Here is a 10,067-nt window from a genome sequence, read left to right on the forward strand (position 1 = left end):
TTATCCCCGATTCCCAGCCCACCATGCCTGCTGTCGGTCCATTGTCCAGATGTCCAGCTGTACCTGAATAAATATTCATGGAGTTCTGCTGGTACGTTGTACTGGACCTTCTCCTCTCCAACGACCTCCTCCATCTTCACCAGCTGAGCTTGAACGTAGGGGGCGCTGCGAGTCAACACGTGGAGCAGAGCTTTGTCCACATGAAAGCCTTTGTCCTGGCTCCTGTGGAGCAGCGGCAACCGCAGCAGCAGCAGCAGCGTCAGGGTCAGACAGACAGGTGACTCCTGCTCTCCTCCTCTTCATCACTCACCTTCACTCCTTACCTGTACCCGGTGCACTTGTAGCTCTGGTGTTTCCCTCCTTGAAAAGGCTGGACGTCACTGAGGACGAGGTCCGCCTCCGCTGCCATGGCGACCAGCTGCCAGCTGTTGTGACGCTCTCGCTGTGGCTCGTCCGCCGGTGTCCCCCCCTGTCCGTTGCACAGGGCGACGTGGACCTCTCCTCCCTCGGCCAACAGCTGAACACAGCTGAGCACAGACGGGTGAAAGAGACTGAGACGCTCAGGTACGGTCCGACCAATCAGGGGTCGGCTCTCATAAAATAAACAAATGATTCGTATTGTGAACAGAAAATTGCGAGTCGTATCGTATCGTGAGTACCGCACCTGAGAAAGAAGTTCCTGAGAAGCTCTCTGTTCTTCTTCACACCAGACTTTCTGCCACAGTGAGGAAAGTTGAAGAGGATACGGTCAAAGAGGAGGCCCTTCAGGGAGGAGCACTCCTGCAGCTGGGTGCAGTCCACCCCAAAAATGACCCTCCCACCTGGAAGACGTCAAACAGGAAACAAGTCATCAAATAAATAAAAGCTCTCGTCACTTTGAACCAAGGTTTAAACCAAGGTTTAAACCAAGGGTCACCATCAGGTCCAGGTTCAACCAGGAACAACTCCAATAATATAAATAATAATATACTATTATATAATAATATATATATATATAATAATAATAATAATATACTATTATAAATAATAATAATAATAATAATAATAATAATAAAACCACAGCTGTCATTCACAGGGCTTCAACATGTCCCCTCATCACCTCGGCCTTCAAACCTACAGCCGTTCTGTCCCTCTGACGTCATGGCTGTTGTGTCCAGGTGTTACCAACAGGCTCCTACCGTGGTCCTCGACGACCTGGATGTTCTCGGCCGCTCCTTCGAACTTCAGCGCGTCCTCCTGCTGCTGCAGACAGGTGGCCGTCACACGGGCGTCTGTTCCGGAGAACATCTGACTCGTGGACGCAGAAAAGGAGAAGTTTCCTTCTCCCACCAGCAGCAGAGACCGAGGCGGAGACATTTCCAGACACTCGGACTAAAAAATAGAAATAAAATCCCTCTGGACTTGAATGAACAAAAAGGGAAAGTCGATAGTTTAACGATATTGATCTGCAATCATTACAATCGACTACCGTGTGACGACACCGAGCCGTGTCAGCCGCCGGTGTCCCCTGTCCTGACGGTCCCACAGTCGAACTAATTCATTACGATGTGGACGTTGGTAAAGAAACGTCCGTCACTGAACACCGACTGATACTGACGTTAACGTGTGTTTTTAACCGCTGCAACAGAACATGTTTGAAGGAAATAAGAGAAAATATTCATTCATTAAAGTAAACTTGTAGCCGCGGCTAGGCTATGAGACGGTGTCGCACGTATAGCGCTCCGACCGGAAACAAATCCCGTGCAGCTTCGTGTTTAGTTTTTTATTTATTTTAACACTAAACTGAGTCGAATCGAACGAATGTTCCAGATAAACGTTGCAGTGACGAAGTAACGCCCCCTTCTGGAACATCGGGAGAGTGGAAGTTGATGTTAGACACGTTTTTAATTCTTCTACAACTCTTTTCTGGCAAAAAGAAAAAAAAGTTTATTGTGATACTTGATGAATTTATTCTCCCAAACGAATAACGTAACTAAAATATGCTAACTTCCTGTGGAGAATTCACAGAACATTTAGCTGGAGAACCTTTTTATAAATCTATTTTTATAACGTTACTTTATTCTCAAATATCCCAGACTTTTCTAAAGTAAAAATCTTCCTCCTTTTTATGTGACAAGATGTAGAAACAAGTTAAATAACCAACAGAGGTGAACGGTAAAACATTAATTACATGAATTAAGACATTTGAAAATGAGAGGCCAAGAAGACGGTGTGTTTGGCAGAGTCCGTTTTACTGAGTGAGAAACGATGAAATAAGCAGAGAATCTGACGCACAGACGGAGGCCGTGGGTTTTTCTGGAGTGACAAATATTCAGTACTTTCTTTGAACCTTATACTCGTTCTCAAAGTGTTTCTTCTCATTACAAATGAAATGTCACACGACAACAAAGACCCAGATCCAGTATTTGTGCGTTTTAGCTGCAAAACACAGTTTTCCACATGTTTTTACTCCGAGACGAGAGAAAATGAAAACAGTCGGCAACAGTGTGAACGAGGCTGTTGTTGTGAGATGGTCTGTTGTCAGTCAGGTGTGACCAGGGCAGAACCACAGACCGGGTCGGTTCTGTTTGGGTCTTCTAAACCAAACCTCTCTCCAGCATTTACATATTTAAACACACACGCGGCACGGTGTCCAATCACAGAGAAGGACAGGAGCCGAGGGTGGACTCTAACCTGCAGCGCCGCCCTGCTGGCCGTTTTTAGATTAGGATAAAAAACTAAAGTGAGTTGTAGAAGAGCTGCCCCGCTCCCCCCCCCCCCCCCGCCCCCCCATCTTCTCTATCTCACTCATTTACACACACACACACACACACTGATATCAGACATGTTGTTGGCCATTTTCATAATGTAACATTTCTCTTTAAAATAAAAAATAAAAACCTGAATGATTTTTATGACCAGTCTCTATTTCTGGGACAGGTTATAAACAGATGCAGAGGAAGCAGAATAAATAGAAGATCAGAGAGAGAGAGAGAGAGAGAGAGAGAGAGAGAGAGAGAGAGAGAGAGAGGGTGACAGAGAGACAGACAGGGGCGCTGTCTCTTCCTCTTCAGAGTAAATGGGCGTGGCCTGGTGGTCAGGCTGGACCAATCACAGGAGGACCCACCGTGGTTCTGATCACTGCCGAACTTCCTGTTTGTCTGGTTACAACAACATGGTGACGGGTTTCTCCAAGAACTTGCGGAACTCGGCGAGCCACTGCGCTCCGACGGCGCCGTCCACCACCCGGTGGTCGCAGCTCAGCGTCACTGACATCACGCTGGCCACGTCGAACCTGATCCACCGAAACACACAGATCAACCTGGTCAGGATGTGTTCGGTAAAAACGGACAACGTTTCCGTCTTCAACGCTCACCCTTTCTCGTTGTCAGCCGGCAGCAGCCGCTTCTCTGAGCCGCCCACCGCCAGGATACAGGCCTGGGGCGGGTTGATGATGGCCGAGAAGTTCTTGACCCCAAACATTCCCAAGTTTGAGATCGTGAACGTCCCCCCCTGGTGGAGATGGAAGGAAACGTCAAGGCGTTCTCAGAGTCAGCGGTGGAGCAGTGTGAGAATGATCATGTGATCAGATCATGTGATCAGATCACGTGATCAGATCATGTGATCAGATCACGTGTGATCAGATCATGTGATCAGATCAGATCATGTGATCAGATCATGTGATCAGATCATGTGATCAGATCATGTGATCGGTACCTGGAACTCGTGTGGCTGCAGCTTCCCTTCTCTGGCTTTGGCGGCGAGAGCAGACACGTCGGAGCTGATGGAGGCCAGACCTTTGACGTGGGCGTTGAACACGATGGGCGTGATCAGACCGCTGGCCGTACTCACCGCTACACTGACGTCCACCACGTGGTTCCTGGGAAATATTCAACAACGGTCACCTCAGAAATTCTTTAGTCTCGTGAAATCATGAAATGACGAACTCATAGTTCCAGCACTTGGTCACATGACTTTGTACCAGAAGAAATGAAAAAGAATAATAAAAATAGATCAATATTTCATCAGACTCACTGACGAATGACTGTGTCCATCCAGGAAGAATTGCATTCTGGGACTTTGAGGCAGGACAGAGCACTGGCTTTGATGATGAAATCATTGACGCTCAGTTTGATGTTCTGAGCTTTCACCTCCTGCAGAGGGAGTCAGACAGGAGTTTAAACAGGAGGAGGAGGAGGAGGAAGAAGCAGCGTTCTCAAAGACCTACAGCGTTCAGCTCCTTCCTCAGCTCCAGCACTTGGTCCATGTTGACGTCTACAGACAGGTAATAGTGGGGGATGGTCTGTTTGGACTGGATCAGCCTCTGAGCGATGACCTGAAACAGACCAACAGTCCATCAGAACCGTGGTCCAAAATCATCAGAGCCGACCAGGCTGTGACGGTGGATCAGTGTTTTTGGTCAGAACCTGTTGGAGCTCACGTTACGTCCTCTAGGTGGCAGTCATTTTTGTGAACCTAGTGTGTGTGTGTGTGTGTGTGTGTGTGAACCCACCTTGCGGATGTTGCTGATGGGGATGTCTGTGAAGGTTCCAGTGACGGGAGCAGGAGCAGGAGCAGCAGCAGCAGGAGGAGCAGCAGGAGGTGCAGCCTGGGAGGTGAGAGACTCATGAACATTAATCACATCTGATCATAACCAGGAGTTAACTAATAACTAACCTAGTAGAGGTCAGACTTACTGCTGCAGGCTTTGGTGGAACGAAGCTGTCGATGTCTTTCCTGGTGACCCGTCCGTCAGGACCACTTCCTGGAGAACAGGAAACAGATGTGGACAAAAGTCTGATGTTGACAAATGTAAAACTGTAATGACAACAATCGTCCTCCAGGGTCAGACCTTTGTTTGTTTGTTTTGGTGCATTTTTGGTTTTATTGGCTGATAAATGTTAAAAAAAGAACATGCGCTAATTGTGTGTGTGTGTGTTGACCCCTGACCTGCGACCTGTGTCAGGTCAATCCCTTTTTCAGAAGCCAGTTTTTTGGCCAGGGGACTGGCAAACACTCGGCCCTTCTTTGTCGCTGCAGGAGCAGCATGAGGAGCAGCAGGAGGAGGAGGAGGAGGTGGAGGCTGGCACAACAACAAGTACAAGAATGAATCACACACACACACACACACACACACACACACAGTCTGATGAGGTCTTTGATCTGGTTCAAGAGGCTCATAAATATATTACATCTATATGACCACTAGAGGGCTGATACTCTGGCGCCACCTGTTGTCCAAAGAATGCACTAATACAGTGTTTATGAAGCGACTCGAACCAGAACCAAGACTTGATGAGTCTGTCACTGGTCTGTCACTGGTCTGTCACTGGTCTGTCACTGGTACCGGTGCTGCTGCTGGTGCAGGTGGAGGCGTGGAAACTTCAGCCACACCAGTTTCTACGTAGTCCTTGAAGGCGATGATGTCACCCTCTCTCTCTACGATGATGCAGAGCGGCGTTCCCAGAGGAACGTCTCGAGTTCCTTCTGCCACGAGAATTTTGGCCAAATATCCTTCCTCCTGTACTTCAAAGCCTGAACACACACACACACACACACACAGTGAATAAGTACTTTATACTCCATGTACTACCTCCAACTACACCCCTCTCTCCCAGTACCACCAGTCTGACCAGCAGCTCAGAGAAGACCAGACCACGAAGACAATTCAGAAGACAGGACAGAAACACACTGTACAACACGTAGTACTACAACACGTAGTACTACAACACGTAGTACTACAACACGTAGTACTCTCTCATGTAGTACTGACTTTGTCAATAATAAAAACTGACTCAACTGAACAGATGATCAGATCCCCCTTGTACCACCAGAGGGAGCCCCAGTTTTCAAACTCTTACCGATCGTTGCTTTGTCCGTTTCAATCTCAGCCAGAAGATCTCCTTCACTCAGCTTCTCTCCAACTTTCTTCTCCCAACGCTGCACTGTTCCCATGGTCATAGTGGGGGAGAGGGCGGGGAGGGCAACCTGTGACACACACACACACACACACATTAGAGGGCGGGGGGGCAACCTGCGACACACACACACATTAGAGGGTGGGGGGGGCATTGACATATTCATTTGAATTATTTACCAGTGATTACCCCCCCCCCCGGGGGGCATTGACACTGGACCCCGTAGTTGTTATTGTTGTTGTTTATAATTCTAAATCATCTCCACAGCTGTGCACCTTCTTCGAGGACCCGCCCCCCACTTTGGGAACCACAGGAGTTCATCGACTGACACAAACCTTCATGTGTGAAGGGTAGGAGCTGCCAGGGGCCGCAGGAGGAGCAGCTGCAGGTGGAGGAGGTGAAGAAGGAGACGCAGGAGCAGCAGACGGAGCAGCAGCTCCAGCTGCTTTCAGTGAATCCAGTGTAACGTCCTTAAAGGCAGTGACCAGGTCAGGACTGTGGCCCCCGCCCCACACGTACACCCACACACAGTAGAGATAAAAAAATAAAAGAACTTTCTTTAGCTGCCGCTGAATCAAAGACATTTTTATTAATAATTTAAAAACATCTATTTCTTTCAAAGATAAATAAAAACCAAACTTGCTTGTCAACGGTGATGCAGATGACGGCGCCCACCGTGACGTCTCTGGTTCCCTCAGGAACCAGGATCTTGGCCAGGTAACACTCCTCCAACATCTCGAAGCCCACGGTGGCCTTGTCGGTCTCCACCTGTGAACACAGACGTGTCAGTGACCGCCCCGGGGACCAAACACTGCTGCACCAGCTCGCCTCCTCACCTCAGCTATCAGGTCTCCCTCGTTGATTTTCTCTCCCTCCTTCTTCTCCCAGCGAGCGATGGTTCCCGTCTGCATGGTCGGAGACAGCGCGGGAAGCTCCACCTGTTTGGTCCAGAGAAGGTCAGAGGTCAAACCGATTCACATCATCGTTACATCACGAATGAGACCAGAACAATAATTGACAGAAACCTTAAGAAGATGTAAAAGATCATGTTTTAAATAAAGTCAAAGATTAGATTCCAATCATGATTTAACCTCCACCACAGAAGTGGAACATCCAACAGTTCCAGTACTTTCAATAGACTCAGTAAATGTTCATCAAGTACCAACACTGTTCCAGTTTGAAGACTCACATCAACTCTTCTGTTCCTGGAGTTAAATACTAAGACACTTGGATCTTAGTGTCAGACTGAGCAGAACTGCCCCCTCCTCACCGGGACAGTTCTGTTTCAGTAACGAATTAATTCTGTTCTTATCCTAATGTCAACAACAGAAGCAGGTTTTAACTCATAAACGGACCCGTAAAAGCCGTCATATTCGGCCTCGTTAACTTCACGGTGCTGGCCGCTGCTAACGGCGGAGGTCATGCTAACTGTCACCGGAGACCGACGTTACCTTCTGGTGTGGAGGAAGGCTGTAGAACCGCTGAGTCTGACCGACGCCAGCGAGCTGTGGGCACCGCAGCAGAGCCGCTCTGTGGCCGGCCCCGGAGCCCAGACATGCGGCCCGGGAGGCGGCTGAGCGGTGAAGCCGTCTCAGACAAACGGTTCCGGGAACAGACCGGCCGGCGGCGCCAGGCCCAGCCGGGAGGACACGGGGACAGGAGATCCGGGCGGACGGCCTGAGCCGCAGGACCAGACGAAGCATCTGAGCAGCGGTTAAATAACGACACACGGCTGAAGAATGTGTTTTTATTACAGCGACATGTGAGACGAGCGACACCGAGCGGCTCCGTTCACCGAGTACCTGCCCGTTTCTTCCTCCTCACTTTCCAATGACCTCCTCCTCCCAACGCGTGACGGCCCTGCTGCCTGCCCTGCCGCATTTCGACAGATCACTGTCGTAAAACGTGTTTTTAAAATCCAAGCGCAAAGTACTTCACTTTATAAATCCATCCATCCATCCATTTTCTACTTAACCTTTTGTGTATAACCCACTCTGAGTCTGATTTATTTCAAAACTATTCGTTAAAGCGTATGATTTACGACAAATTATATTATGTACAAAAAACGTTTTACGTTACTACGGTATTTTATTAAAACCTATCGTATAGAAAGAACGTTTGCCTAAATACAGAATTAACAAAGAATTAAATAAAACCCGCGAAGATAGTATATAATATATATATATATATTGTAATAACTACAATAACAATTATTTTTTAAAACAACATTTTATTACAAAATACAGTGTCTTTCTATCGTCAAACAGATATAAAACCAGTGAATGATGATTTTCTAGAAGCCAAAATAACCAAGTCATCGTGACGACAGAACATATGGCAGTGAGAATGATGCTGAACGGAAGATGAAGTTACTGTGTGGAAGACCAGTCTGTGGAAGACAGTCTACAGACTGGTCTTCACAGTCATTACAGCACAAACATGTCTCTAAAAAACAGCCTCGTCTATTAACGTCTCAAAATTCAGGAATACAGTAAAATATTTTACACAAATATTCACAACTACTTCATCAAGTAAATAACTCAGCTACGACTCTGATCATGGGATTTTCTACCAGAACAAAAAAAAAGTAGATTTCATCGACAGTAGTTTTAAGTTTTTCCTAAATGTTGGAATACATTCACGTGTGTTTTCTTACAGTTTTCTTTTACATTTCAATAATACAAAAGGTAATACTTGCAGTAGTACGTGTCTCGGAATATTTCCTTTTTTTTAAACGAGATTATCATTCACATAATCAGCTGTAACTGTAACTGTCCTAAACAACAGTGTACGACATTGAGGTGACGCAGCTGCAGGAGGAACAGAAGGAGACGCTGCCACCTGCTGGACGATCTGAGGCCAGTTCCTCTGCTGCAGTCACTCTGAAGGCACTGACTTTTACAACGGTTCCTTCACACTCTCTCTGTGGCATGACGTCATCCAGACCCTTCAGTACCAGTACTGACCAGTACTGACCAGTACTTAACCTTTCCACAGTCCTGCTGGACCTTTGTGATACTGACGTGTCCAGAACCTACAGGGGTCTGAGACAGACAGGAGGCGATGAGTGGGGTCTCCTGGTACCAGAAGTTCTGTTCCAGTGACAGACAGTACTGACCTTTCATCACCTCGGTCCTCCTCCACCCAGGCCACTATTTTTCCTTCCCATCCTGGAACAACTGCCCCGTCCAGGTAGACCTGCAGGGCAGACAAGACCTCATGGGTAAATATTTTTAAGATGTATTTCTGTGAGAAAATACATAAAAAGACGACAAACCAAGGTGGAGAGAGAGAGAGAGAGAGAGAGAGAAAGAGAGAGAGAGAGAGAGAGAGAGAGCGGCTGCCACAAATAGTCTTATTATTATTATTATTATTATTATAACTGTGATTTCTGTCATGTTTTACTTCAGTATCAGAGGAATTATTTATGACTTATTCATTTACCTCCTCTTTCACTGTGCCAAACTCGGGGTCCAGGGCCTTGAAGTGGTACCTGTAGTTTCCTTCCTGGTCCACTGCTGCCTTCACGTCCTTCAGCGTGACTTCACCCAGTCTGGACTCAGAGGACAGAGACTCACAGAGACTGACTCACTGACAGGTCTGTAACCAGCCAATCAGCTTTGAGATAAAGATACCAGTGGAACCTTTACTTTTAGAAGCGCACACACACACACACTAACCTTTTGTGTATAGTGATCATGGATGGAGTGGCCGACTTCCCAGTGAAGTAGAGTATCTTGGTGGCAGCAGCAGCAGCAGACCCACTCTGAGGCTCTGACAGAAACAAACACACATCAGTGTTTGTAGTGAAAGTAAACATCTGGTGCGTGGGCAGGACGGGGACGTGGGCAGAACTCACTTGTACAGGACCAGGGGTCGTGGTCTGAGCGCTGACCTTTGCGGCGTGGAGAACTGACTCTTCCCTGCAGTTTTGGAGAAAAGATTCCAGAAGATTCTCTGAGTTCTTTCTCTCTCCTCCAGTTCAGACAAACACTCAGCGTCCAATCATATCTCACCCTGTGAGCGTGCAGGACCTGCAGTCTGTCCATCAGGGACACGATGCCCTGCTCCAGTGTGTCCAGGGTGTGGTGCTGTGGGGCGTGGTCCCTGAAGTTGTTCCTCAGGCTCTCCAGAGAATCTCTGAGCAGCTGGACCTCCTCCGCCTGCTGA

At 47.6% G+C, this 10,067-nt stretch overlaps 3 protein-coding genes across 9 annotated transcripts in view; all 3 read right to left on the reverse strand.

The window, feature by feature from the left end:
- fdxacb1 (ferredoxin-fold anticodon binding domain containing 1) overlaps positions 1-2,778 on the reverse strand; it is a 5,230-nt gene extending 2,452 nt beyond the window's left edge. The window contains exons 1-5 of one of the 4 annotated variants that reach the window (XM_025065675.1): positions 1,469-2,778; positions 1,179-1,371; positions 665-821; positions 324-527; positions 64-222 (exon numbers count right to left, since the gene is read on the reverse strand). In XM_025065675.1, the coding sequence (XP_024921443.1) occupies positions 64-222; positions 324-527; positions 665-821; positions 1,179-1,356 (698 nt within the window). In that variant the 5' untranslated portion in view covers positions 1,357-1,371; positions 1,469-2,778. Of the gene's footprint in view, positions 1-63; positions 223-323; positions 528-664; positions 822-1,117 lie in introns of all 4 variants that reach the window. The other 3 variants (XM_025065676.1, XM_008333459.3, XM_017041449.2) reach the window with 3 other exon arrangements.
- A 257-nt stretch (positions 2,779-3,035) lies between these two features.
- dlat (dihydrolipoamide S-acetyltransferase (E2 component of pyruvate dehydrogenase complex)) lies at positions 3,036-7,739 on the reverse strand. Of its 2 annotated transcripts, XM_025065677.1 has the most exons (14): positions 7,349-7,739; positions 6,734-6,835; positions 6,541-6,665; positions 6,233-6,392; positions 5,841-5,967; positions 5,327-5,514; positions 4,930-5,062; positions 4,677-4,744; positions 4,493-4,588; positions 4,208-4,315; positions 4,015-4,133; positions 3,697-3,859; positions 3,356-3,492; positions 3,036-3,274 (listed from the first exon to the last, which is right to left on the reverse strand). In XM_025065677.1, exons 1-14 carry the CDS (start codon positions 7,598-7,600, stop codon positions 3,145-3,147), a joined length of 1,908 nt encoding a protein of 635 aa, XP_024921445.1. In that variant the 5' UTR covers positions 7,601-7,739; the 3' UTR covers positions 3,036-3,144. The 2 variants fall into 2 exon arrangements, with proteins under 2 accessions (XP_024921445.1, XP_008331682.1); XM_008333460.2 differs by lacking the exons at positions 4,677-4,744; positions 4,930-5,062.
- A 675-nt stretch (positions 7,740-8,414) lies between these two features.
- The window catches only part of LOC103395685 (dixin), a 6,652-nt gene continuing 4,999 nt past the window's right edge, over positions 8,415-10,067 (reverse strand). For 2 of the 3 annotated variants that reach the window (XM_025065921.1, XM_025065920.1), the window contains exons 16-21: positions 9,914-10,063; positions 9,757-9,820; positions 9,578-9,671; positions 9,342-9,450; positions 9,016-9,095; positions 8,415-8,941 (exon numbers count right to left, since the gene is read on the reverse strand). In XM_025065921.1, coding sequence (XP_024921689.1) covers positions 8,932-8,941; positions 9,016-9,095; positions 9,342-9,450; positions 9,578-9,671; positions 9,757-9,820; positions 9,914-10,063 — 507 coding nt within the window. In that variant the 3' untranslated portion in view covers positions 8,415-8,931. The remainder of the gene's footprint in view (positions 8,942-9,015; positions 9,096-9,341; positions 9,451-9,577; positions 9,672-9,756; positions 9,821-9,913; positions 10,064-10,067) is intronic. The other variant, XM_017042029.2, reaches the window with a different exon arrangement.

The sequence above is a fragment of the Cynoglossus semilaevis genome, chromosome 19 (genome assembly GCF_000523025.1).
Source record: "Cynoglossus semilaevis isolate Cse_v1.0 chromosome 19, Cse_v1.0, whole genome shotgun sequence".
NCBI classification, from domain to species: domain Eukaryota; kingdom Metazoa; phylum Chordata; class Actinopteri; order Pleuronectiformes; family Cynoglossidae; genus Cynoglossus; species Cynoglossus semilaevis.

What these genes read in the sequence shown, in the direction of transcription:
- dlat (XM_025065677.1), bottom strand. Translation starts at nt 7,600, where the DNA reads ATGCTTCGTCTGGTCCTGCGGCTCAGGCCGTCCGCCCGGATCTCCTGT. An exon ending in CTGCACCAGCAGCAGCACCG is followed by an intron (nt 5,063 to 5,326) that starts GTACCAGTGACA and finishes TTGTTGTGCCAG; the next exon opens with CCTCCACCTCCTCCTCCTCC. An exon ending in TGCAGCCACACGAGTTCCAG is followed by an intron (nt 3,493 to 3,696) that starts GTACCGATCACA and finishes CATCTCCACCAG; the next exon opens with GGGGGGACGTTCACGATCTC.